This window comes from Delphinus delphis, chromosome 4, assembly GCF_949987515.2.
Source record: "Delphinus delphis chromosome 4, mDelDel1.2, whole genome shotgun sequence".
NCBI classification, from domain to species: domain Eukaryota; kingdom Metazoa; phylum Chordata; class Mammalia; order Artiodactyla; family Delphinidae; genus Delphinus; species Delphinus delphis.
The window spans coordinates 71,498,563-71,526,482 of NC_082686.1; the positions used below are offsets into that span (position 1 = coordinate 71,498,563).

At 44.8% G+C, this 27,920-nt stretch overlaps 3 protein-coding genes across 3 annotated transcripts in view; all 3 read right to left on the bottom strand.

Moving 5' to 3' along the window:
* MUC4 (mucin 4, cell surface associated) overlaps nucleotides 1-27,920 on the bottom strand; it is a 58,435-nt gene that overhangs the window by 22,495 nt on the left and 8,020 nt on the right. The window contains 1 exon segment of the mRNA XM_060010140.1: nucleotides 1,180-1,332. Within this exon segment, the coding sequence (XP_059866123.1) occupies nucleotides 1,180-1,332 (153 nt within the window).
* Nucleotides 4,517-6,447, bottom strand: LOC138414051 (mucin-4-like). Its single transcript, XM_069540621.1, has 4 exons — nucleotides 6,096-6,447; nucleotides 5,644-6,017; nucleotides 5,010-5,188; nucleotides 4,517-4,736 (listed from the first exon to the last, which is right to left on the bottom strand). The coding sequence occupies exons 1-4, from the start codon at nucleotides 6,445-6,447 to the stop codon at nucleotides 4,517-4,519; spliced, it is 1,125 nt and encodes a 374-aa protein (XP_069396722.1).
* Nucleotides 13,670-15,957, bottom strand: LOC138414052 (mucin-4-like). The gene is made up of 4 exons (XM_069540622.1): nucleotides 15,749-15,957; nucleotides 15,216-15,655; nucleotides 14,623-15,137; nucleotides 13,670-13,852 (listed from the first exon to the last, which is right to left on the bottom strand). Exons 1-4 carry the CDS (start codon nucleotides 15,955-15,957, stop codon nucleotides 13,670-13,672), a joined length of 1,347 nt encoding a protein of 448 aa, XP_069396723.1.

Below are 27,920 nucleotides of genomic sequence, written 5' to 3' on the forward strand. Positions count from 1 at the left end.
TCAACCCATCTCCTCATTTTACCCTTGAAATGGTACGCTCAGCCTTCCCCAGTTTGAAGAAAAACAGGTTCTGCTGTCAGAATACCAACAGATTATTCTGTACCAGTTATGGTACTCAAAATTCTTTTAAGGGTGAAAAGACAAAATTCCTCCAATGTAGTGAAGATGAGTAATTGAAAGATCATTTCACAGAATGAGACTTGTTCCCTAAGATGGTATTTCTCTAGGTAAACTTAAAATCCCCGTAGAATTTGTCATCAGATCCCCCATGGAGGTCCTTGGGCTCCAATTTGAGAAAACTTGTCCTAAACATTTCTCAAATAGGCCTCCTCCTTTCCATACTGGCAGCCCTCACCTGGTGCTGCTTGGAATACTGCAGCAGTCTCTACACTGCTCTCCTGGCCTCCTGCAAATTCACCCCCCACCCCAGCCACCATGGCACTGTTCATAAATGTAAATCACGCCACGTCCTCCCTGGTGCCTGTTATCTACAAGATTCTCTCACATGACAGCTTTGCTTCTCAGCACCCTTCCCCTCACTTCTGGTAACGCCAAATGCTTTATGGATCTCCTCCCCATGCAACACTAGGACTGCTTTTCCTGTCCATGCCTTTATTCCAGCTGTTCAGGCCCTCCTGCCTGCCTGGGGCACTTCCACTACCCCAGCTCCTATTCACTCTTTCCAGGAAGCCTCCTCTTCACCTTGACCCCACCGCCCACCCCTGACATTCCCTCGGGCCTTCCAGTGTGTGCAGCTAATATCCTGGGCTTATTCCTCTAATGGCACCTACTGAGGCAGCAGCTCTGTCTCTTGCTGGACAGCACCTTGTATCTCTAGCTCCTAGCCCAGCACCACGTGCAAAGCCAACCCTCAGCACCCAACTCTGATGCTCTTGCCTTGCCCCTGTAAGGCCCTTCTGATTCAAAACAACAGTCTATGAGCAAGCAGGCTGAAACTAAGCACTCAGTTACCCACCCCTATCAAGGGGGTAGGAGAGCAGCTGGACTTCCAATGGCCCAGGTGGGGCAGTGGAGAGATCCACAGAACTGGTTCCCCCAGCAACCCATGGGGGATCTCACTGGTAGATCCAATCCAGCTGCCACAGCTACAACCTCCACATCTAACTCCATCCTCTCCCTCCCAGGGTGGAGAGGCTCCAGCTTTATGGAATCACTTGCCTTTCTCGGGCTTGATAGGGACTGGGACAGCTGTTGAACAGGTGCCTCTGGAAGTGCCAGCAGTGGGAGTGGTAAGGGACTGGGAGGTTGTTGAGGGTAGTGATGTTGCTGTGCTTCTCCCACTGTCTGTCTTCTGTGAGGTTACGATTGTTCCTGGGCAGGCAGGGAAAGAAGACTGGAGTGGGCTTTACAGAGAAAATAGCAGAGTTAAAGAGAGTCAGAGACTTTAGGAGCTGGGAGAGACAGCTAGAAACCTGTCTGTCTTCTGGTCACACCCAAATCACTCCCTGCAGAAAAGCAGTTATCTCCTGGGGTAGAAGGGATGATGAGCCTGTCACCCACCATACCCGCCACTGACTTCATCTTCTCGTGGACCTGAACTCCAGCCTGGCAGTGCTAACTCACCTTCCTCTCTCAAGCACTCCTTGAAGCTGAACTGAGCCAACTGGGCCACTGTAAGAGGCCAAGATCCCGGAGTCCCCACGTACCTGATGTCTCAGTCTTCACGGCAGAACTTAAGGATGCTGTGGATGGTGGAGAAGTGCTGGTAACAGACAGATGAGTGGGGTGACCTGTGAATAGGGTGGTGGAGCTCCAGGTGACTGCAGGGCCAGGGGCTGATTGAGAGAATGAAGAATTACTGGTTGAAGTATAGAAACTCGATATGGTCTGAGCTGTGCCCACATTACCAGAAGAAGTAGAGTCAGAGACAGAATAGTCTGTGGATGGCTGTAGAGTAAGCAATGGACTCTTAGAATACTTACATGCTGAAGAAGTATCAGGAGTGGTATTGATGGAAAGGTAGCTTGTCGGTGGAAATGGTGAAGTCGGTGTGGATCCAGCTACACTGTTTTGATTACTTGTAGAAACCATATCTGTTGGCTTTGTAATAGGATGCATAGTAGAGGCTACTGTCTGAACAGATGCAAGATGCTCAGAGGTGGGTGTGCTTGACTCGCCCACTGAGGAAGTAGGGACTTGTGTGGTATTTGTCAAGGAGTTATTGTCAGAACCTACAGGGGAAATGACCCCAGCCATCGTATTTTCATGGGTGAATGAGCCTGGGGTTGTTGTCAGAACTTCTCCACTTGTGGACAACATTGTGGAAGGAGAACGAGAGGCTACATCACTCAGGGTGTTTGTTGAAGCTGGTGAATTGAACATCTCTGATGTTGTAGGAGGTGTGTTGCTTACAATAAATGGAGAGAAATTTCTGTCTGTTGAGGTCCGTGCTGTCAGTATTTCTGACGTTTTTGCAGGTGTGCGGCTCACACTAGCAGGATATGAAGTGGTTGTTTCACCTGAAGAGGATGTCTCCTGGGGCGTGCCTTCTGTAAGAGTGGGTCCACGTGGGGATGATGAGAGGGTTGATGTGATCACATCTGTGATGGTAGTGGTTTGAGCTTCTCTGGTGGTTTCTATGCTCTGAGTATGGTGGTCCTGAGAAGATGCTGACGTTTCCTCAGTAGAAGTGGTGGAAGAGGGTAAGGTTGATTGGTCCTCTAGTCCAGGTTTAACTGAGACTGTTGAGGCTACTGGAGTGATATTTCTCGTTAGAGTTGGTGACATGTCCATTGTGTTTTCTACAGTGGTGTCTGTTGAAGCTGGTGATGTCATCATCTCTGATGTTGTAGGAGACGTGTTGTCTCCAGTAGATGGAGAGAAATTTCTGTCTGTTGAGGGTGATGTTGTCAACATTTCTGATGTTGTCGCAGGTGTGCGGCTCACCGTGGCTGGGGAAGAAGTGATTGTTTCACCTGAAGAGGATGTCTCCTGGGGCGTGCCTTCTGTAAGAGTGGATCCCCGTGGGGATGATGAGGGAGTGGATGTGGTCACATCTGTGATGGTGGTGGTTTGAGTTTCTCTGGTGGTTTCCATGCTCTGAGCCTGGTGGTCCTGAGAAGATGCTGATGTTTCCTCAGTAGAAGTGGTGGAAGAGTGTAAGGTTGATTGTTGCTCTAGTCCAGCTGTCACTGAGGCTGTTGAGACCACTGGAGTGATATTACTCGTTACAGTTGGCCTTGTGTCCCTTGTGTTTATTACAGTGGTGTCTGTTGAAGCTGGTGATGTCATCATCTTTGATGTCATTCGAGATGTGTTGTCTCCAGTAGATGGAGAGAAATTTCTGTTTGTTGAGGTTGGTGTTGTCAATATTTCTGATGTTGTTGCAGGTGTGCGGCTCACACTAGCTGGATATGAAGTGGTTGTTTCACCTGAAGAGGATGTCTCCTGGGGCGTGCCTTCTGTAAGAGTGGATCCCCGTGGGGATGCTGAGGGAGTGGATGTGGTCACATCTGTGATGGTGGTGGTTTGAGCTTCTCTGGTGGTTTCTATGCTCTGAGTATGGTGGTCCTGAGAAGATGCTGACGTTTCCTCAGTAGAAGTGGTGGAAGAGGGTAAGGTTGATTGGTCCTCTAGTCCAGGTTTAACTGAGAATGTTGAGGCTACTGGAGTGGTATTTCTCGTTAGAGTTGGTGACGTGTCCATTGTGTTTTCTACAGTGGTGTCTGTTGAAGCTGGTGATGTCATCATCTTTGATGTCATTGGAGACGTGTTGCTTCCAGTAGATGGGGAGAAATTTCTGTCTGTTGAGGGTGGTGTGGTCAACATTTCTGATGTTGTTGCAGGTGTGCGGCTCACACTAGCTGGATATGAAGTGGTTGTTTCACCTGAAGAGGATGTCTCCTGGGGCGTGCCTTCTGTAAGAGTGGATCCCCGTGGGGATGCTGAGGGAGTGGATGTGGTCACATCTGTGATGGTGGTGGTTTGAGTTTCTCTGGTGGTTTCCATGCTCTGAGCCTGGTGGTCCTGAGAAGATGCTGATGTTTCCTCCGTAGAAGTGGTGGAAGAGTGTAAGGTTGATTGTTGCTCTAGTCCAGCTGTCACTGAGGCTGTTGAGACCACTGGAATGATATTACTCGTTACAGTTGGCCTTGTGTCCCTTGTGTTTATTACAGTGGTGTCTGTTGAAGCTGGTGATGTCATCATCTTTGATGTCATTCGAGATGTGTTGTCTCCAGTAGATGGAGAGAAATTTCTGTTTGTTGAGGTTGGTGTTGTCAATATTTCTGATGTTGTTGCAGGTGTGCGGCTCACACTAGCTGGATATGAAGTGGTTGTCTCACCTGAAGAGGATGTCTCCTGGGGCGTGCCTTCTGTAAGAGTGGATCCCCGTGGGGATGATGAGAGCGTTGATGTGGTCACATCTGTGATGGTGGTGGTTTGAGCTTCTCTGGTGGTTTCTATGCTCTGAGTATGGTGGTCCTGAGAAGATGCTGACGTTTCCTCAGTAGAAGTGGTGGAAGAGGGTAAGGTTGATTGGTCCTCTAGTCCAGGTTTAACTGAGACTGTTGAGGCTACTGGAGTGATATTTCTCGTTAGAGTTGGTGACATGTCCATTGTGTTTTCTACAGTGGTGTCTGTTGAAGCTGGTGATGTCATCATCTCTGATGTTGTAGGAGACGTGTTGCTTCCAGTAGATGGGGAGAAATTTCTGTCTGTTGAGGGTGGTGTTGTCAACATTTCTGATGTTGTCGCAGGTGTGCGGCTCACCGTGGCTGGGGAAGAAGTGATTGTTTCACCTGAAGAGGATGTCTCCTGGGGCGTGCCTTCAGTAAGAGTGGATCCCCGTGGGGATGATGAGGGAGTGGATGTGGTCACATCTGTGATGGTGGTGGTTTGAGTTTCTCTGGTGGTTTCCATGCTCTGAGCCTGGTGGTCCTGAGTAGATGCTGATGTTTCCTCAGTAGAAGTGGTGGAAGAGGATAAGGTTGATTGTTGCTCTAGTCCAGCTGTCACTGAGGCTGTTGAGACCACTGGAGTGATATTACTTGTTACAGTTGGCCTTGTGTCCCTTGTGTTTATTACAGTGGTGTCTGTTGAAGCTGGTGATGTCATCATCTTTGATGTCATTCGAGATGTGTTGTCTCCAGTAGATGGAGAGAAATTTCTGTCTGTTGAGGTTGGTGTTGTCAATATTTCTGATGTTGTTGCAGGTGTGCGGCTCACACTAGCTGGATATGAAGTGGTTGTTTCACCTGAAGAGGATGTCTCCTGGGGCGTGCCTTCTGTAAGAGTGGATCCCCGTGGGAATGCTGAGGGAGTGGATGTGGTCACATCTGTGATGGTGGTGGTTTGAGCTTTTCTGGTGGTTTCTATGCTCTGAGTATGGTGGTCCTGAGAAGATGCTGACGTTTCCTCAGTAGAAGTGGTGGAAGAGGGTAAGGTTGATTGGTCCTCTAGTCCAGGTTTAACTGAGAATGTTGAGGCTACTGGAGTGATATTTCTCGTTAGAGTTGGTGACATGTCCTTTGTGTTTTCTACAGTGGTGTCTGTTGAAGCTGGTGATGTCATCATCTTTGATGTCATTGGAGACGTGTTGCTTCCAGTAGATGGGGAGAAATTTCTGTCTGTTGAGGGTGGTGTTGTCAACATTTCTGATGTTGTTGCAGGTGTGCGGCTCACACTAGCTGGATATGAAGTGGTTGTTTCACCTGAAGAGGATGTCTCCTGGGGCGTGCCTTCAGTAAGAGTGGATCCCCGTGGGGATGATGTGGGAGTGGATGTGGTCACATCTGTGATGGTGGTGGTTTGAGTTTCTCTGGTGGTTTCCATGCTCTGAGCCTGGTGGTCCTGAGAAGATGCTGACGTTTCCTCAGTAGAAGTGGTGGAAGAGGGTAAGGTTGATTGGTCCTCTAGTCCAGGTTTAACTGAGACTGTTGAGGCTACTGGAGTGATATTACTCGTTACAGTTGGCCTTGTGTCCCTTGTGTTTATTACAGTGGTGTCTGTTGAAGCTGGTGATGTCATCATCTTTGATGTCATTCGAGATGTGTTGTCTCCAGTAGATGGAGAGAAATTTCTGTTTGTTGAGGTTGGTGTTGTCAATATTTCTGATGTTGTTGCAGGTGTGCGGCTCACACTAGCTGGATATGAAGTGGTTGTTTCACCTGAAGAGGATGTCTCCTGGGGCGTGCCTTCTGTAAGAGTGGATCCCCGTGGGGATGATGAGGGAGTGGATGTGGTCACATCTGTGATGGTGGTGGTTTGAGTTTCTCTGGTGGTTTCCATGCTCTGAGCCTGGTGGTCCTGAGAAGATGCTGATGTTTCCTCAGTAGAAGTGGTGGAAGAGTGTAAGCTTGATTGTTGCTCTAGTCCAGCTGTCACTGAGGCTGTTGAGACCACTGGAATGATATTACTCGTTACAGTTGGCCTTGTGTCCCTTGTGTTTATTACAGTGGTGTCTGCTGAAGCTGGTGATGTCATCATCTTTGATGTCATTCGAGATGTGTTGTCTCCAGTAGATGGAGAGAAATTTCTGTTTGTTGAGGTTGGTGTTGTCAATATTTCTGATGTTGTTGCAGGTGTGCGGCTCACACTAGCTGGATATGAAGTGGTTGTTTCACCTGAAGAGGATGTCTCCTGGGGCGTGCCTTCTGTAAGAGTGGATCCCCGTGGGGATGATGAGATGGTTGATGTGGTCACATCTGTGATGGTGGTGGTTTGAGCTTCTCTGGTGGCTTCTATGCTCTGAGTATGGTGGTCCTGAGAAGATGCTGACGTTTCCTCAGTAGAAGTGGTGGAAGAGGGTAAGGTTGATTGGTCCTCTAGTCCAGGTTTAACTGAGACTGTTGAGGCTACTGGAGTGATATTTCTCGTTAGAGTTGGTGACATGTCCTTTGTGTTTTCTACAGTGGTGTCTGTTGTAGCTGGTGATGTCATCATCTCTGATGTTGTAGGAGACGTGTTGCTTCCAGTAGATGGGGAGAAATTTCTGTCTGTTGAGGGTGGTGTTGTCAACATTTCTGATGTTGTCGCAGGTGTGCGGCTCACCGTGGCTGGGGAAGAAGTGATTGTTTCACCTGAAGAGGATGTCTCCTGGGGCGTGCCTTCAGTAAGAGTGGATCCCCGTGGGGATGATGAGGGAGTGGATGTGGTCACATCTGTGATGGTGGTGGTTTGAGTTTCTCTGGTGGTTTCCATGCTCTGAGCCTGGTGGTCCTGAGAAGATGCTGATGTTTCCTCAGTAGAAGTGGTGGAAGAGTGTAAGGTTGATTGTTGCTCTAGTCCAGCTGTCACTGAGGCTGTTGAGACCACTGGAATGATATTACTCGTTACAGTTGGCCTTGTGTCCCTTGTGTTTATTACAGTGGTGTCTGTTGAAGCTGGTGATGTCATCATCTTTGATGTCATTCGAGATGTGTTGTCTCCAGTAGATGGAGAGAAATTTCTGTTTGTTGAGGTTGGTGTTGTCAATATTTCTGATGTTGTTGCAGGTGTGCGGCTCACACTAGCTGGATATGAAGTGGTTGTTTCACCTGAAGAGGATGTCTCCTGGGGCGTGCCTTCTGTAAGAATGGATCCCCGTGGGGATGCTGAGGGAGTGGATGTGGTCACATCTGTGATGGTGGTGGTTTGAGCTTCTCTGGTGGTTTCTATGCTCTGAGTATGGTGGTTCTGAGAAGATGCTGACGTTTCCTCAGTAGAAGTGGTGGAAGAGGGTAAGGTTGATTGGTCCTCTAGTCCAGGTTTAACTGAGAATGTTGAGGCTACTGGAGTGATATTTCTCGTTAGAGTTGGTGACGTGTCCATTGTGTTTTCTACAGTGGTGTCTGTTGAAGCTGGTGATGTCATCATCTTTGATGTCATTGGAGACGTGTTGCTTCCAGTAGATGGGGAGAAATTTCTGTCTGTTGAGGTTGGTGTTGTCAACATTTCTGATGTTGTTGCAGGTGTGCGGCTCACACTAGCTGGATATGAAGTGGTTGTTTCACCTGAAGAGGATGTCTCCTGGGGCGTGCCGTCAGTAAGAGTGGATCCCCGTGGGGATGATGAGGGAGTGGATGTGGTCACATCTGTGATGGTGGTGGTTTGAGTTTCTCTGGTGGTTTCCATGCTCTGAGCCTGGTGGTCCTGAGAAGATGCTGATGTTTCCTCAGTAGAAGTGGTGGAAGAGTGTAAGGTTGATTGTTGCTCTAGTCCAGCTGTCACTGAGGCTGTTGAGACCACTGGAGTGATATTACTCGTTACAGTTGGCCTTGTGTCCCTTGTGTTTATTACAGTGGTGTCTGTTGAAGCTGGTGATGTCATCATCTTTGATGTCATTCGAGATGTGTTGTCTCCAGTAGATGGAGAGAAATTTCTGTTTGTTGAGGTTGGTGTTGTCAATATTTCTGATGTTGTTGCAGGTGTGCGGCTCACACTAGCTGGATATGAAGTGGTTGTTTCACCTGAAGAGGATGTTTCCTGGGGCGTGCCTTCTGTAAGAGTGGATCCCCGTGGGGATGATGAGGGAGTGGATGTGGTCACATCTGTGATGGTGGTGGTTTGAGTTTCTCTGGTGGTTTCCATGCTCTGAGCCTGGTGGTCCTGAGAAGATGCTGACGTTTCCTCAGTAGAAGTGGTGGAAGAGGGTAAGGTTGATTGTTGCTCTAGTCCAGGTTTAACTGAGAATGTTGAGGCTACTGGAGTGATATTTCTCGTTAGAGTTGGTGACGTGTCCCTTGTGTTTATTACAGTGGTGTCTGTTGAAGCTGGTGATGTCATCATCTTTGATGTCATTGGAGACGTGTTGCTTCCAGTAGATGGAGAGAAATTTCTGTCTGTTGAGGGTGGTGTTGTCAACATTTCTGATGTTGTTGCAGGTGTGCGGCTCACACTAGCTGGATATGAAGTGGTTGTTTCACCTGAAGAGGATGTCTCCTGGGGCGTGCCTTCTGTAAGAGTGGATCCCCGTGGGGATGATGAGAGGGTTGATGTGGTCACATCTGTGATGGTGGTGGTTTGAGCTTCTCTGGTGGTTTCTATGCTCTGAGTATGGTGGTCCTGAGAAGATGCTGACGTTTCCTCAGTAGAAGTGGTGGAAGAGGGTAAGGTTGATTGGTCCTCTAGTCCAGGTTTAACTGAGACTGTTGAGGCTACTGGAGTGATATTTCTCGTTAGAGTTGGTGACATGTCCATTGTGTTTTCTACAGTGGTGTCTGTTGAAGCTGGTGATGTCATCATCTCTGATGTTGTAGGAGACGTGTTGCTTCCAGTAGATGGGGAGAAATTTCTGTCTGTTGAGGGTGGTGTTGTCAACATTTCTGATGTTGTCGCAGGTGTGCGGCTCACCGTGGCTGGGGAAGAAGTGATTGTTTCACCTGAAGAGGATGTCTCCTGGGGCGTGCCTTCAGTAAGAGTGGATCCCCGTGGGGATGATGAGGGAGTGGATGTGGTCACATCTGTGATGGTGGTGGTTTGAGTTTCTCTGGTGGTTTCCATGCTCTGAGCCTGGTGGTCCTGAGAAGATGCTGATGTTTCCTCAGTAGAAGTGGTGGAAGAGGGTAAGGTTGATTGTTGCTCTAGTCCAGCTGTCACTGAGGCTGTTGAGACCACTGGAGTGATATTACTCGTTACAGTTGGCCTTGTGTCCCTTGTGTTTATTACAGTGGTGTCTGTTGAAGCTGGTGATGTCATCATCTTTGATGTCATTCGAGATGTGTTGTCTCCAGTAGATGGAGAGAAATTTCTGTTTGTTGAGGTTGGTGTTGTCAATATTTCTGATGTTGTTGCAGGTGTGCGGCTCACACTAGCTGGATATGAAGTGGTTGTTTCACCTGAAGAGGATGTCTCCTGGGGTGTGCCTTCTGTAAGAGTGGATCCCCGTTGGGATGATGAGAGGGTTGATGTGGTCACATCTGTGATGGTGGTGGTTTGAGCTTCTCTGGTGGTTTCTATGCTCTGAGTATGGTGGTCCTGAGAAGATGCTGACGTTTCCTCAGTAGAAGTGGTGGAAGAGGGTAAGGTTGATTGGTCCTCTAGTCCAGGTTTAACTGAGAATGTTGAGGCTACTGGAGTGATATTTCTCGTTAGAGTTGGTGACGTGTCCATTGTGTTTTCTACAGTGGTGTCTGTTGAAGCTGGTGATGTCATCATCTTTGATGTCATTGGAGACGTGTTGCTTCCAGTAGATGGGGAGAAATTTCTGTCTGTTGAGGGTGGTGTTGTCAACATTTCTGATGTTGTTGCAGGTGTGCGGCTCACACTAGCTGGATATGAAGTGGTTGTTTCACCTGAAGAGGATGTCTCCTGGGGCGTGCCTTCAGTAACAGTGGATCCCCGTGGGGATGATGAGGGAGTGGATGTGGTCACATCTGTCATGGTGGTGGTTTGAGTTTCTCTGGTGGTTTCCATGCTCTGAGCCTGGTGGTCCTGAGTAGATGCTGATGTTTCCTCAGTAGAAGTGGTGGAAGAGGATAAGGTTGATTGTTGCTCTAGTCCAGCTGTCACTGAGGCTGTTGAGACCACTGGAGTGATATTACTCGTTACAGTTGGCCTTGTGTCCCTTGTGTTTATTACAGTGGTGTCTGTTGAAGCTGGTGATGTCATCATCTTTGATGTCATTGGAGACGTGTTGCTTCCAGTAGATGGGGAGAAATTTCTGTCTGTTGAGGGTGGTGTTGTCAACATTTCTGATGTTGTTGCAGGTGTGCGGCTCACACTAGCTGGATATGAAGTGGTTGTTTCACCTGAAGAGGATGTCTCCTGGGGCGTGCCTTCAGTAAGAGTGGATCCCCATGGGGATGATGAGGGAGTGGATGTGGTCACATCTGTGATGGTGGTGGTTTGAGTTTCTCTGGTGGTTTCCATGCTCTGAGCCTGGTGGTCCTGAGAAGATGCTGATGTTTCCTCAGTAGAAGTGGTGGAAGAGTGTAAGCTTGATTGTTGCTCTAGTCCATCTGTCACTGAGGCTGTTGAGACCACTGGAGTGATATTACTCGTTACAGTTGGCCTTGTGTCCCTTGTGTTTATTACAGTGGTGTCTGTTGAAGCTGGTGATGTCATCATCTTTGATGTCATTCGAGATGTGTTGTCTCCAGTAGATGGAGAGAAATTTCTGTTTGTTGAGGTTGGTGTTGTCAATATTTCTGATGTTGTTGCAGGTGTGCGGCTCACACTAGCTGGATATGAAGTGGTTGTTTCACCTGAAGAGGATGTTTCCTGGGGCGTGCCTTCTGTAAGAGTGGATCCCCGTGGGGATGATGAGGGAGTGGATGTGGTCACATCTGTGATGGTGGTGGTTTGAGTTTCTCTGGTGGTTTCCATGCTCTGAGCCTGGTGGTCCTGAGAAGATGCTGACGTTTCCTCAGTAGAAGTGGTGGAAGAGGGTAAGGTTGATTGTTGCTCTAGTCCAGGTTTAACTGAGAATGTTGAGGCTACTGGAGTGATATTTCTCGTTAGAGTTGGTGACGTGTCCCTTGTGTTTATTACAGTGGTGTCTGTTGAAGCTGGTGATGTCATCATCTTTGATGTCATTGGAGACGTGTTGCTTCCAGTAGATGGAGAGAAATTTCTGTCTGTTGAGGGTGGTGTTGTCAACATTTCTGATGTTGTTGCAGGTGTGCGGCTCACACTAGCTGGATATGAAGTGGTTGTTTCACCTGAAGAGGATGTCTCCTGGGGCGTGCCTTCTGTAAGAGTGGATCCCCGTGGGGATGATGAGAGGGTTGATGTGGTCACATCTGTGATGGTGGTGGTTTGAGCTTCTCTGGTGGTTTCTATGCTCTGAGTATGGTGGTCCTGAGAAGATGCTGACGTTTCCTCAGTAGAAGTGGTGGAAGAGGGTAAGGTTGATTGGTCCTCTAGTCCAGGTTTAACTGAGACTGTTGAGGCTACTGGAGTGATATTTCTCGTTAGAGTTGGTGACATGTCCATTGTGTTTTCTACAGTGGTGTCTGTTGAAGCTGGTGATGTCATCATCTCTGATGTTGTAGGAGACGTGTTGCTTCCAGTAGATGGGGAGAAATTTCTGTCTGTTGAGGGTGGTGTTGTCAACATTTCTGATGTTGTCGCAGGTGTGCGGCTCACCGTGGCTGGGGAAGAAGTGATTGTTTCACCTGAAGAGGATGTCTCCTGGGGCGTGCCTTCAGTAAGAGTGGATCCCCGTGGGGATGATGAGGGAGTGGATGTGGTCACATCTGTGATGGTGGTGGTTTGAGTTTCTCTGGTGGTTTCCATGCTCTGAGCCTGGTGGTCCTGAGAAGATGCTGATGTTTCCTCAGTAGAAGTGGTGGAAGAGGGTAAGGTTGATTGTTGCTCTAGTCCAGCTGTCACTGAGGCTGTTGAGACCACTGGAGTGATATTACTCGTTACAGTTGGCCTTGTGTCCCTTGTGTTTATTACAGTGGTGTCTGTTGAAGCTGGTGATGTCATCATCTTTGATGTCATTCGAGATGTGTTGTCTCCAGTAGATGGAGAGAAATTTCTGTTTGTTGAGGTTGGTGTTGTCAATATTTCTGATGTTGTTGCAGGTGTGCGGCTCACACTAGCTGGATATGAAGTGGTTGTTTCACCTGAAGAGGATGTCTCCTGGGGTGTGCCTTCTGTAAGAGTGGATCCCCGTTGGGATGATGAGAGGGTTGATGTGGTCACATCTGTGATGGTGGTGGTTTGAGCTTCTCTGGTGGTTTCTATGCTCTGAGTATGGTGGTCCTGAGAAGATGCTGACGTTTCCTCAGTAGAAGTGGTGGAAGAGGGTAAGGTTGATTGGTCCTCTAGTCCAGGTTTAACTGAGAATGTTGAGGCTACTGGAGTGATATTTCTCGTTAGAGTTGGTGACGTGTCCATTGTGTTTTCTACAGTGGTGTCTGTTGAAGCTGGTGATGTCATCATCTTTGATGTCATTGGAGACGTGTTGCTTCCAGTAGATGGGGAGAAATTTCTGTCTGTTGAGGGTGGTGTTGTCAACATTTCTGATGTTGTTGCAGGTGTGCGGCTCACACTAGCTGGATATGAAGTGGTTGTTTCACCTGAAGAGGATGTCTCCTGGGGCGTGCCTTCAGTAACAGTGGATCCCCGTGGGGATGATGAGGGAGTGGATGTGGTCACATCTGTCATGGTGGTGGTTTGAGTTTCTCTGGTGGTTTCCATGCTCTGAGCCTGGTGGTCCTGAGTAGATGCTGATGTTTCCTCAGTAGAAGTGGTGGAAGAGGATAAGGTTGATTGTTGCTCTAGTCCAGCTGTCACTGAGGCTGTTGAGACCACTGGAGTGATATTACTCGTTACAGTTGGCCTTGTGTCCCTTGTGTTTATTACAGTGGTGTCTGTTGAAGCTGGTGATGTCATCATCTTTGATGTCATTGGAGACGTGTTGCTTCCAGTAGATGGGGAGAAATTTCTGTCTGTTGAGGGTGGTGTTGTCAACATTTCTGATGTTGTTGCAGGTGTGCGGCTCACACTAGCTGGATATGAAGTGGTTGTTTCACCTGAAGAGGATGTCTCCTGGGGCGTGCCTTCAGTAAGAGTGGATCCCCATGGGGATGATGAGGGAGTGGATGTGGTCACATCTGTGATGGTGGTGGTTTGAGTTTCTCTGGTGGTTTCCATGCTCTGAGCCTGGTGGTCCTGAGAAGATGCTGATGTTTCCTCAGTAGAAGTGGTGGAAGAGTGTAAGCTTGATTGTTGCTCTAGTCCATCTGTCACTGAGGCTGTTGAGACCACTGGAGTGATATTACTCGTTACAGTTGGCCTTGTGTCCCTTGTGTTTATTACAGTGGTGTCTGTTGAAGCTGGTGATGTCATCATCTTTGATGTCATTCGAGATGTGTTGTCTCCAGTAGATGGAGAGAAATTTCTGTTTGTTGAGGTTGGTGTTGTCAATATTTCTGATGTTGTTGCAGGTGTGCGGCTCACACTAGCTGGATATGAAGTGGTTGTTTCACCTGAAGAGGATGTCTCCTGGGGCGTGCCTTCTGTAAGAGTGGATCCCCGTGGGGATGCTGAGGGAGTGGATGTGGTCACATCTGTGATGGTGGTGGTTTGAGTTTCTCTGGTGGTTTCCATGCTCTGAGCCTGGTGGTCCTGAGAAGATGCTGACGTTTCCTCAGTAGAAGTGGTGGAAGAGGGTAAGGTTGATTGTTGCTCTAGTCCAGGTTTAACTGAGAATGTTGAGGCTACTGGAGTGATATTTCTCGTTAGAGTTGGTGACGTGTCCCTTGTGTTTATTACAGTGGTGTCTGTTGAAGCTGGTGATGTCATCATCTTTGATGTCATTCGAGACGTGTTGCTTCCAGTAGATGGAGAGAAATTTCTGTCTGTTGAGGGTGGTGTTGTCAACATTTCTGATGTTGTTGCAGGTGTGCGGCTCACACTAGCTGGATATGAAGTGGTTGTTTCACCTGATGAGGATGTCTCCTGGAGCGTGCCTTCTGTAAGAGTGGATCCCCGTGGGGATGATGAGAGGGTTGATGTGGTCACATCTGTGATGGTGGTGGTTTGAGCTTCTCTGGTGGTTTCTATGCTCTGAGTATGGTGGTCCTGAGAAGATGCTGACGTTTCCTCAGTAGAAGTGGTGGAAGAGGGTAAGGTTGATTGGTCCTCTAGTCCAGGTTTAACTGAGACTGTTGAGGCTACTGGAGTGATATTTCTCGTTAGAGTTGGTGACATGTCCATTGTGTTTTCTACAGTGGTGTCTGTTGAAGCTGGTGATGTCATCATCTCTGATGTTGTAGGAGACGTGTTGCTTCCAGTAGATGGGGAGAAATTTCTGTCTGTTGAGGGTGGTGTTGTCAACATTTCTGATGTTGTCGCAGGTGTGCGGCTCACCGTGCCTGGGGAAGAAGTGATTGTTTCACCTGAAGAGGATGTCTCCTGGGGCGTGCCTTCAGTAAGAGTGGATCCCCGTGGGGATGATGAGGGAGTGGATGTGGTCACATCTGTGATGGTGGTGGTTTGAGTTTCTCTGGTGGTTTCCATGCTCTGAGCCTGGTGGTCCTGAGAAGATGCTGATGTTTCCTCAGTAGAAGTGGTGGAAGAGTGTAAGGTTGATTGTTGCTCTAGTCCAACTGTCACTGAGGCTGTTGAGACCACTGGAGTGATATTACTCGTTACAGTTGGCCTTGTGTCCCTTGTGTTTATTACAGTGGTGTCTGTTGAAGCTGGTGATGTCATCATCTTTGATGTCATTCGAGATGTGTTGTCTCCAGTAGATGGAGAGAAATTTCTGTTTGTTGAGGTTGGTGTTGTCAATATTTCTGATGTTGTTGCAGGTGTGCGGCTCACACTAGCTGGATATGAAGTGGTTGTTTCACCTGAAGAGGATGTCTCCTGGGGCGTGCCTTCTGTAAGATTGGATCCCCGTGGGGATGATGAGAGGGTTGATGTGGTCACATCTGTGATGGTGGTGGTTTGAGCTTCTCTGGTGGTTTCTATGCTCTGAGTATGGTGGTCCTGAGAAGATGCTGACGTTTCCTCAGTAGAAGTGGTGGAAGAGGGTAAGGTTGATTGGTCCTCTAGTCCAGGTTTAACTGAGACTGTTGAGGCTACTGGAGTGATATTTCTCGTTAGAGTTGGTGACGTGTCCATTGTGTTTTCTACAGTGGTGTCTGTTGAAGCTGGTGATGTCATCATCTCTGATGTTGTAGGAGACGTGTTGCTTCCAGTAGATGGGGAGAAATTTCTGTCTGTTGAGGGTGGTGTTGTCAACATTTCTGATGTTGTCGCAGGTGTGCGGCTCACCGTGCCTGGGGAAGAAGTGATTGTTTCACCTGAAGAGGATGTCTCCTGGGGCGTGCTTTCTGTAAGAGTGGATCCCCGTGGGGATGATGAGGGAGTGGATGTGGTCACATCTGTGATGGTGGTGGTTTGAGTTTCTCTGGTGGTTTCCATGCTCTGAGCCTGGTGGTCCTGAGAAGATGCTGATGTTTCCTCAGTAGAAGTGGTGGAAGAGGGTAAGGTTGATTGTTGCTCTAGTCCAGCTGTCACTGAGGCTGTTGAGACCACTGGAGTGATATTACTCATTACAGTTGGCCTTGTGTCCCTTGTGTTTATTACAGTGGTGTCTGTTGAAGCTGGTGATGTCATCATCTTTGATGTCATTCGAGATGTTGTTCCAGATGTGCTTGTTTGGGCAGTGCCTTTAAATATAAGATACAATGACTCATCAGATGAGAGGTTCCTTCTGTGAAGCTGGAAAGTCTATAACAGAATCTTTCTGCTCATGTATCACTCTATATCACAGGGCTTCAGAATAAATGGCTGCAGGATTTATTATTTAACCATGTCTAAGTTTTCTACCAACACTGTGGTACCTAGTCATAAATAATATTTCAATGAATGTCTTTGTGCTAACATTTTCTCCATTACCATTAATTTTGTGAGTATGATAATTGAAACTGGCCCAGTATACTCCTACCTTCCCCATATAAGTCTTATATGGAAGCCAAGATCCATTAGCTGCAGTCTCAGAACAGTGTTTTAATTAAAATACACACACTGTTCATTCAGCGAAAAACATTCAAATTTTTGCATATCCTATACAAACATTTCTTAAACATGATAAAGGAGATGAGTAGCCTTCTGCCTTTTTCATAGCCTCTTTTTCTTTTCCTTAACCTAGTGCTTATCTCTCAGTTTTCCTTCTCACCTGTCTCCTAATTTTATTTCTAAAAATCCTTCAATTTTCTCCCCCAGTGATAATCTTCTGATCTTCTTTTCCTCCTTTATTTCTCTCTCGTACCCCATCTCAAATACCTAAGAATTTTGCTGACTCATCAGGACCTTCTTTGAAGAGTAAGGAAAGGGAAATATTATGAACTTGTGTATTTGAATGCCTAACATGAATAGATACATGTACTGTTGACAGTACATGTCAACTACTTGTACTGTCTTAAAAAGCTTTGTTTATTCAGTATAAAGCATTTGGGAGTAGACCAAATAATACAAGAGAATTTATGAGGACTCAAGTATAAAAGTGACTCCCTCTTCTCTGGAATACTGTGGGTGTTTTTTGGGTGGACGGTCTCTCTCTCTCTCTTTTTTTTTTTTTTTTTTGGCTGCATTGGGTCTTCATTGCTGCACGCTGGCTTTTCTGTAGTTGCAGCAAGCGGGTGCTACCCTTCGTTGTGGTGTGTGGGTTTCTCGTTGCAGTGTGTGGGTTTCTCATTGTGGTGGCTTCTCTTGTTGTGGTGCACGTGCTCTAGGCATGGGGCTTCAGTAATTGTGGCTCTAGAGCGCAGGCTCAGTAGTTGTGGCGCACGGCTTAGCTGCTCCACGACATGTGGGATCTTCCCAGACGAGGGATCGACCCCGTTTCCCCTGCATTGGCAGGCGGATTCTTAACCACTGCACCAACATGGAAGCCCTGGACTCTCTTTTATATTCAGATGTACAGTTATTTTTATTTCATTTTACTGTCTCTGAGGACCATCTTTGTGGGTGTTCCCTCTACCTACAATCCAGAGCTTTCCCTTTCTACCTTAATTTTTCTTTTTAAATGGGAGTAGCATGAATTCTGTTGGTTTTTAGAACAATGTGGGAGGTCCTGAGAACAGGCTGACCCCCTTTTAACAAACCTCAGCAAGATGCTTCTCAAGGCACCACTGCCTTAGAGTTGCCAGCAAGCCCCCAAGGTGAGGCATAGAGCCACAGGGCCTGGGGCCCAAGCTCCTTTTAGGATCAATAAAACTGTTTTCATGTTAATTTCTTTTACAATCAGAAGGGAAAAAAATCAATGTAATTATAATGAATATATAATAATGAATCCAGCCTTGATTGCATTAGTCCAACACAGTCATGAAGTATAGTTTTTAATTTTTTTTTTGATCAGAGGAAGAAGTCCAGGAAGACAAAAGTGCCTAGCACCCATGAAAGTCATTGTGTGGCCCTTTTTCTAGACGGTCTCAACAAAAGTCTCGACCCAGTGATAAAGAGATAGGCGTAATAGTGGCAGTTCATTGATGACAATCTAACTTCATTTTATATTTTACATTAGTTCAGATACCTTGTCTGATTTCTCCCCCCAAACTATCTTCAACTCCCAAAAAAATTTATTGAAAAAACCGCAGAGCTAACTTCTTTTTGATTCAACCCTTATGTTGACACTAATTTTTTCCCAGTAGTTACTGAGTACAACAATGAATCCAGTTTTAAAAAAATTTTGCAGTATTTGGTTCTATATAGAAGTACCTTTTCCATTTATCAAGAGATGTTGTTCTCTTAAGTAATATGAACATCAAGGCTAAGACACTATTCTTTCTTTGAAAAGAGCTCTTTTCTCCAAGGTGATGACAGTAGCCAGTTTCAAAATACTTAATTGAAGGGGGAGATTTTTCCTCATTAGTCAAATTCAAAACAGAGCATTAATAAGGTTAACATCTAGAAGAAAGTGCTTCTCTAGGTGGTTAAGGCCTCTGACATATACATTCAGGACCTCAAAAGTAAATTTGCCAACTACATACACTGATTTTTTAAAAATCCTATAAAGTGAATATGTTTTTTTTTTTTTTTTTTTTTTTTGTGGTACGCGGGCCTCTCACTGTTGTGGCCTCTCCCGTTGCGGAGCACAGGCTCCGGATGCTCAGGCTCAGCGGCCATGGCTCACGGGCCCAGCCACTCCGCGGCATGTGGGATCTTCCCGGACCGGGGCACGAACCCGTGTCTCCTGCATCAGCAGGTGCTCTCAACCACTGCACCACCAGGGAAGCCCTGAATTTGTTTTTGAAATGAAAAAGCATCATCAATTTTTTTCAAGGAATTTAGAATAAGATTAAATTTTAATATTTTTTATTTGATTTGAAATGGCCAGTCTTCCTGCTAAAGTCACCAAATACTCCTTCCCTTAAGACCGCCCTGAGAGGTACAAAAGATGAAGACAAATTCCTTCGCTGTGGAGAATAAGCAGTATCTGTGCAGAAGGAGATGAATGAGTCCCAAGTGTGTGCGTTCCTGGGTTGCCAGGCAGTACTGAGGCTAAATGAGCCCAGGTTAGGTCTGGTCGATAAAACTTGTGCCAGGTCGGAGGTTTAGACATGCTTGGAGGGAAGCTTAAAAAAATGCTACAATAAAGGCTAAGGGATGGAAAAGCAGGATTCCCACAGAGTGAGGCAACCTGATTAGGGCTGCTTCAAATTATTAAGAAAAAAATCTCAGGAATATAACAACTCATCTTCCTTATGAGAAAGAAGGCAGCATTAGACTAGAATAGTGACCAGACTATTTTAAACTCCATAATGGGAAGGAGTGTTATAGCATTTTTTAAAAAGCAAATTAAATTTCTACCTTTTTAAATTTTTTAATTAATTTATTTTTGCTGTGTTGCGTCTTCGTTTCTGTGCGAGGGCTTTCTCTAGTTGTGGCAAGCGGGGGCCACTCTTCATCGCGGTGCGCAGGCCTCTCACTATGGCGGCCTCTCTTGTTGCGGAGCACAGGCTCCAGACACGCAGGCTCAGTAGTTGTGGCACACAGGCTTAGTCGCTCCGCGGCATGTGGGATCCTCCCAGACCAGGGCTCGAACCCGTGTCCCCTGCATTAGCAGGCAGATTCTCAACCACAGCGCCACCAGGGAAGCCCTACCTTTTTTAATTTTTATTTTTAACATTTGTCCCAATCTAGCAGAAACCTAATGAGTAAGTACAAATACTCTAGCCCTGACCACATCATAACATGATGTTAATTTAATTGATCATACCTAATTTTTTTTTCAATTTATTGGCCTGGAAAAATGTTTAAATATCAACTTATTTTATTTAAAATATTTGACTGCACTTACACTAGCTACAGACAAACCCTGTCAGCCAGGAGAACATACCATCCTCCTGAACTTTAAGGTCCATGAGTCTTCTAAACCAAGAAGAAACCAAGAAAGCGTGTCTTTCCCCCTCTTAGGAACTTAGTCGTTTTGGGTTTTGTTAGGTCCCTTGCTGTTCTCAAAAAAAATTTTAACTTCTGTGCTCACAACTAGTTGGAGGGATATAGTTCACAGTGAGACAAACTCCTAGAGAAGAATTTAGGTTTGAGTGCTGTTCCTGGAGGTGACTGCAATTTCACCACTTTCTCTTCTTAAGAAAGCAGTTTAATGGATAAACAAGGTCCTACTGTGTAGTAAAGGGAACTATATTCAATATCCTGTGATAAACCATAGCGGAAAAGAATATGAAAAAGAATATATATGTATAACTGAGTCAATTTGCTGTACAGCAGAAATTAATACAACATCATAAATCAACTATACTTCCATAAAATATTTTTTAAAAAGAAAGCAATTTAGACTTTTGAGTGAGAATGACTATGAATCAGCTCTAATTTGTTAAAAAGAAAGTGACTCACCTACTATTTATTAATAGTAACTAATTACAGTCCTAATAGTACTAATTACGCTTCTAAGTTGGTATGGACAAATGCATGGATTGAGCTGCAGAGCTGTGTTGGAAAGTCCTTGGGTTCCTATTTAACCCAAAATGACTCTGCTTAGACTTTAAAAGGGGACTTCCTTTATTCAGAATTATGAGTAGATTTGTTTGTAGGACTCCATATTCTATACCTTCTCTCTCCTCAGTAAAGTTCCAAAACTTGGTTTCTCTAGATAAGGTTTGGATTGGAAAACATACACTATGCAATTATTATTAGGCTTATTTTATTTTCCTAAAAACATAAATAAAAGCAACACTCTGTCATCTGGCTTTGAGTCACCAGACAGAAGCTATTTACATGCCAAACTTACTAAACTTATTATAGATTCTTGGCAATTAAATCTTGTCAGAGCCTACATCACCTCTGCTAAAATCAGTATCAGCAGCAAAAGTTTCATGACTGCACAGCCCAATTTTTTAAGTAAAGATTTTTTTGTTTATAAAAGTAGTACAGCTCCATTTCCAGCAATATGGCAGAAGAGATAAGTCTTTACAAAACCTGCAAATGACAAATAATGTGTAATAAGTGTTGTCTGAATGCTGAACTGAGAACAGAAGAAAGAGAGGGAGACACTCAGGAGTGAAGGAGTTGAAAACTAAGAGGATAAGTAAGTGCTCTCGCAAGATATGCATGTATTTCTGAGATCTAGAGTTAGGGGATTTAAGGGCTTCATAGGGAAAGGAGACAGAATCTTAGATCAGGACACTGTAAATTGAGTATCTTCTGCATAAAGCTGGAACCCTCAGTGAAAAGGTGGACTAGAAAAAATCAGAAAGAAGAAAGAAAAAGAAAGCTGAATGAACAATATAATTAAGAACAGCAGGAATTCCCTGCTGGTGCAGTGGTTAAGAATCCACCTACAAATGCAGGAGACATGGGTTCGAGCCCTGGTCCAGGAAGATCCCACATGCCATGGAGCAACTAAGCCCACACGCCACAACTACTGAGCCTGTGCTCTAGAGCCCATGGGCCACAACTACTGAGCCTGCATGCCTAGAGCCCATGCTCTGCAACAAGAGAAGCCACTGCAATGAGAAGCCTGCACACCGCAACGAAGAGTAGCTCCTGCTCACCAAACTAGAGAAAGCCCGCACACAGCAATGAAGACCTAATGCAGCCAAAAGTAAAATTTAAAAAAATAAAAGTAAATAAATAAATAAATTTATATATATATATAAAGAACAGGACTTAGTGATAGAAAAACAATTGAAAACAGAATAAGGCCAAAAGTTGTTTTTTTGAAGACAAAATAGACACACAGTTAGCAAAAGGAAGGAAATAATGAAGAAATAGAAAATCTAAACAGACTTACAACTCATAAGGAGATTGAACCAACAAAGAAAAGCACTGGACCTGATGGCTTCACTGGTGAATTCTACCAAACACTTAAAGAAAAACTAACACCAATCCTTCTCAAACCTTTCCAATAAATTGAAGAGGCAGGAACACTTTCTAACTCATTCTTTTAGGCCAGAATTACCCTGATACCAAACCCAGACAACATTTATTGATAGATAAGTTGATAAGCAAATGTGATATATACGTACAATGGAATATTATTCAGCCTTAAAAAGGAACAAAATTCTGACATATGCTACAACATGGACAAATCTTGAGGATGTTATGCTAAGTGAAATAAGCAAGTCACGAAAAGATAAATATTGTATGATTCCACTTATATGAGGTACTTAGGCTTGTCAAAATTGAGACAGAAAGTAGAATGGCAGTTGCCAAGGGCTGGGGGGCAGAGGGAAGTGGGGAGTTATTGTTTAGTGGGTATAGACTTTCAGTTTTACGGATGAAAAGAATTCTGGAGATGGATGGTGGTGACGGTACCACAACATTATAAATGTATTTAATGTCACTCAAAAACAGTAAAGATAGTAAATTTTATGTATGTGTATTTTACCACAATTTAAAAAATTGAAAAGAAAGGTAATTGAGGACTTCCCTGGTGGTGCAGTGGTTAAGAATCCACCTGCCAATGCAGGGGACTTTGGTTCGAGCCCTGGTCCGGGAAGATCCCACATACAGCAGAGCAACTAAGCCCATGAGCCACAACTACTGAAGCCCACGTGCCTAGAGCCCATGTCCGCAACAAGAGAAGCCACCGCTGTGAGAAGCCCGTGAACTGCAAGGAAGAGTAGCCCACGTGCAGTAACAAAGACCCAACACAGCCAAAATAAATAAATTAATTAAAAAAGAAAAAAAGAAAAGTAATTGAGAAAAAAATAGGAAATCTGAATATAAACTATTCCAAACTGAATCATCAGTTAAAAGTGAAAAAGTCCATCCCTCACAAAATGTAGGTCGAGATGATTTTATAGGCAATTTTCACCAGACATTCAAGGAATAGATAATTTCAATTTATACAAACTCTTCCAGAGTTTAGTAAAAGAGGGAATGCTCTACAACTAATTTTGTAAGGTTAGTATAATACCAAGATGCAAAGACAGTATAAGAAAGGAAAACTATAGATCAGTAAATCTCAGTAATAGTATGGATGGAAATGTCTTAAACAAAATATTAGCAAGCCAAGTTCAATATTGGATTTATAAAAAATTATATCATGATCAAGCTGTTTAAACCAGAAATACAAGAAAAACATAAAACTTTATTAAAGTATATAAATCATCATATAAACAGAAGGAAGGGAAAACATGATCGTCACAACAGATGCAGAAAAACTATTTGATAAAATTCAATACTCATCCCTGTTAAAATTCCTAGCAAACTAAAAATAGAAGTGAACTTCCTTAACCTGCTCAACAATATCAATAAAACCCTGTAGTAAACATCATACTTAAAGATAAAACATTGGAAATATTTCCTTTAAAATTCAGAATGAGTCCAGGATGCCAGCTATAACAACTTCTATTTGACATCAGGCTGGAGGTCTAGCCAGTGCAATAAGATAAGAAAAATAAACAAAGGTATGAAGGTATAGAGAAGTTCTTTTTGGTATGGAAAGGAAGAAATAAATGTGTGATTATTTGCAGATGATATAATTGTTTACATAGAAAACTACCTAAGTTTATAAATCATTAACAAATTTTACATATATGACCAAAAAATTTTTAAATGACTGCATTCCTATACATCAGCAAAAAAAATTTTTTTGGTGGTAGTGTTTTTGATAGTGACAAATATAAAGTACATAAGAATAAATCCAACAAAAGATGTGCTTAATCTTTATGGACAAAATTATACAATATTGAAATATATTAAAGAAGACATACTCATTATATAAAAATTGTAAACTATAGATCTTGAAAGACCAAAACTTCATAATCTCACTCCCCAGACAATCACATTGTTATGTGTCCTTCCAGGATTTTTCCTATGTTTTAAAAAATATATAGTTCAAGTTACCTAGCATATATAACTTTGCATTCTTTTTAAAAATTTTACCTGATATAAGCATTTCTTCATGCTTTTATTCTTTGTACAGATAGCCTGAAGAAAGACAAATCTTTTCTGTCTCTGATGGTAGTTCTTTCTCTTCCTCCTTTTGTAGGCATGGAAGAGCTGGCTCAGGGGGATTGGGCCAGCTAATGTCAACAGCAAGATCTTGGGTGTTTTACATAAACACCACTGGCTGAGCTCTGGAGGTCCCCTTTCCAAACAAAGCCATTCCCTCAACCTGAAAACCTGCATTGTTACCATTCCCATTTCCCTACAAACAGCAGCAGCACAGGGGCAGGTCTTTCTCCTAGAACACTTCCTCCATTGTGTCCTGCTATAACCCCCTGTCTGTGAAATAATGAGAGCTCAGGGAGCATGTGCACTTTGCTTGGAAGTTTTTCCTTAATAAACCTTATTTTATGCTTGTTCCATGTGTTGCTAGTGTGTGTGTGTGGGTGTGTGTGTGGGGGTGGTGAGAGAGAGAGAGAGAGAGAGAGAAAGAGAGAGAGAGAAAGAGACGGAGAGAGTCTGTGTCCCTTGTGGAACATTGGACATCACCTTTTTACATCAAATAATATTCCCATAATTAACTTACTGTTTGACACTTAGGCTGTTTACTATAAATAAAGCTTTGATGACTATCTTTCTGTATGATATTTTGTTTTGTTTTCATTATTTCAGCTCATTGTCTCAACATAAATTTCTGTAAGTGGAATTACTGGTTAATGCTGTTATAAAAGTCTTCATGTCATTAATACGTACTGCCAAATTTCTTTGCAGAAAAGCTGTGCCAATGTACAGTCCCACTGGCAGTATATGAGCAAGTACATGTTTCCCAATACCCTCTCCCTTTGAGAAAAATCTTGTTTTGGCAGTACCAATTTTAGATATTGTCAAACAGGGCTGTGTCCGTTTGAATCTTTAAAGAACTTGCTAACCATGGGCTGAGTTGATTAGAGTGTCCTTTTCCAGCGTATAAGAAGGCAAGTGAGCCCCTTCACGTTGATGACAAGAGTTTTACTGTTAGGTGCAGTCTTAACAAGTTTCTAAATCTGTAGGGCTCGTTATTAGAAGGAAGAGATTAGCATTAGTTACATCAAAACTACAGTATTGTATTTGTCTTTCACCACCATTTAAACAATGTCTTAAGACGCTCCTTCAACAGATTATTCAGCTATTTATGAAAACAATTTGCAGATAACCCAACCTGCTAAACTTGAGTAGGTTATTCTTAGGCACGAAATCCTGGTGAGGGAGGAAGGCTATAGAGAAGTTGTTATCGGTAAGAAAGTGGTTCTCAAAAGATAGGGTGCATCCAAATCCCTGCGGGAGCTTGTAAGGATACGTTCTGGGTCCTACCACCACTTCCGATTCCCCATGTGTGGGGTGGGATCCAGACACCTGCATTTTTAAAAAAAATTTTATTATTTATTTGTTTATTTATTTATGGCTGCGTTGGGTTTTCATTGCTGTGTGCGGGTTCTCATTGCGGTGGCTTCTGTTGTTGTGGAGCACGGGCTCTAGGCGCATGGGCTTCAGTAGCTGTGGCTCGAAGGCTCTAGGGCACAGGCTCAGTAGTTGTGGCGCACGGGCTTAGTTGCTCCGCGGCATGTGGGATCTTCCCAGACCAGGGCTCGAACCCGTGTCTCCTGCATTGGCAGGCGGACTCTCAACCACTGTGCCACCAGGGAAGCCCCAGAAACCTGCATTTTAACATGTGCCCAGGGTGATTCTGATACAGGTGGTCTATGGGCCACATTTTAAGAAACACCGTCCTTAATGGGGCTTCTCTGGTGGCACAGTGGTTGAGAGTCCGCCTGCCGATGCAGGGGACACGGGTTCGTGCCCCGGTCCGGGAAGATCCCACATGCCGTGAAGCGGCTAGGCCCATGAGCCATGGCAGCTGAGCCTGAACGTCCGGAGCCTGTGCTCCACAATGGGTGAGGCCGCAACAGTGAGAGGCCCACATACCGCAAAAAAAAAAAAAAAGAAAAAAAATGAAGAAACACCGTCCTTAAAATGATAGTATCTGCTCTTAACATTTTTTTGTAAGCTAAAACCACCTTACTGAAGCCACAGATATTGGGGGTCTTGACCACGCTTTGTTCTAAAGAATATTCCCAGCCTTATTCTTGCTGCTCAAGCTTTGCTGGAATGAACTGACCTTGTCTTTTAGCAGAACTCAAGTCAGGCTTTTCAGTTTTCATCAGATTGTTAGACAGCGGAAGCACGTCATTCTCACCCTGGCCAAATACGTAATATATTTGCAGAGCAGAGAGCTGAGGATTTGACTGTGGAGAGTTGATATTTGAGAGAAATATGTTTCTCCTCTCCTCTCCTTTCCTCTCCCCTCCCCTTCCCTCCTCTCCTCTCCCGTCCTCTCTCTCCTTTCTCTATGACACTTTACCTTCTACTTCACTGAAAAGACCAAAGCCATCTAACTTGATCTCCTTCAATGTCCCAAGAACCTCTCCACCAGGAGATGTCTCTGTCTTCACCAGGTACCTTATTCTACCTAAAAAGAAAGGCTAAGTCTTCACTGAAAGGCTGTGTACACGCATGCACGTACACATGCCCAGTGCCCTGTCTGTTTCCTCCTTCCCCCCTCAGATGGCTTAGTCCATCACTTCTCTCTGTCTGAGGGTCTTTTTGTGCATTGCTCCTTCTCTTCTCCTGACTCTCATGCCCAGGTCTTTCTTGACCTAAAATAAAAGTCTCTCATCCATATTGTGTCCTCCACATCCCTATCTGTCATTTCAGATGAGCATCCTGACAGAGGGGTCTACACTCTCCACATGTTCTTTATCATCTACTCCTTACACTCTCTCCTCCACCTCAGTCACCTTGCTGAAAACACTTTCCTCCAGAGTTACCAGAAAACTCCTTCCTAAGCACCAAAACAAATTTTCTTCTCTGTTCCCATTAATTTCTGTAAAATTTGGCACCATCCATTCACTCATTCAACAAACATTTATTGAGCATCTACCTCAATAGTCTCTCCCTGACCAGTGTCCCTTTGGTATTTGCACAGTATTGCCCTCACAGAAGCTGAAAGATTCTTTCCTCCCAACACGTTCCTTAGGTTAATTGTAACTTCAGTTAACTGAAGATATTCAGATATTCAGGCCAGAAATCCCTGAGTCATCTTTGATTCCTTCCTCTTCCTTGTTGCCAGCAACAGAGTTTGGGACCAACTATTATTCCTCCAAATTACTGTATTTCTCCCACACTGTCTCCTGTTCACTTTGCTGTGTTATCCTCATTAACTCTTGCAGCCACCTCTTAACTGCTCTTCCTGATTCCTCCATTTCCCACCCTGACTCTTAGCTTCCATCACACCACTGCTGGGCTGATCTTCAGCTATGGGGACCAGGAAGGGGAATTTCTACTATCGCCTCCGTAGCAGGGATCGCTTTAGAAAACACCTGGATTGCCTGCCCTAGAAGGCAGCTGCTTGGATCCTGAGGGCAGGGTCTCATTTTTTTATCAGAGCCATGGAGACTGGTGGCTGGAATTGGTCCTGTCATCCTCTCACTACTGACAAGGAAACCAGGGTCCTCAGAGGGAGGCCACTTGGTGCTGGCTGATCTTCCTCTGGTTGTGGCTGAGAAGAGTGTTTGAGAGTCTTGTCAGTGGCTCTGTCTGCACTGCAGAATGGTTTCTGTAATGAGGAATCCCTCTTACCCAGGCATTTCTACCCTGTTGGCAGTTTCTGTGGAGATACTGTCTTCACATCAAGTTCTTGAGTGTCAACTGACTTGTGATTAACTGACCCACACCATTGGGAATAGGAATTTATTTCATACTTCTCTCATCAGGCATATTTTCACTCTATAAATAATAACAATTTTGATACCACATATTTGTGGAGTGCTTTATAGCTTCTCTTAGTTAACAGTACCCCCATTTCACAGATGAGGAAACTGAGACTTGGAGAGGTTAAGTGACTTGCCCAACATTGCATACCTTGTGAGGGACAGGGCTCAGCTGTGGGGCTGTCACCAAGTGCATGGCCTCTCCACAATTTGGGCTCTTCAAACGCTACCTCAGGAGAGATAAAGTAAGGGACGGTGACTGACCTGCCTGAGCTCTTGGCCTGCCACATGCAGTGGTCTGAGCCTGAGAACAAGTCTGACACATTTTCAGGGGCAAGTGACACCAGGAGGTTT

Bases quoted from the DNA above. Each gene is read 5' to 3' on its own strand.
- LOC138414051 (XM_069540621.1), bottom strand. From the start codon at position 6,447: ATGATGACATCACCAGCTTCAGCAGACACCACTGTAATAAACACAAGG. The intron at 6,018-6,095 runs GCCGCACACCTG...CATCTACTGGAG, and splicing joins TTCATATCCAGCTAGTGTGA to ACAACACATCTCGAATGACA. The intron at 5,189-5,643 runs GTGAGCCGCACA...ATATCCAGCTAG, and splicing joins CCACTTCATATCCAGCTAGT to TGTGAGCCGCACACCTGCAA.
- LOC138414052 (XM_069540622.1), bottom strand. From the start codon at position 15,957: ATGAGTAATATCACTCCAGTGGTCTCAACAGCCTCAGTGACAGCTGGA. The intron at 15,138-15,215 runs GCCGCACACCTG...CATCTACTGGAG, and splicing joins TTCATATCCAGCTAGTGTGA to ACAACACATCTCGAATGACA. The intron at 13,853-14,622 runs GTAGAAAACACA...ATATCCAGCTAG, and splicing joins CAGCTTCAACAGACACCACT to TGTGAGCCGCACACCTGCAA.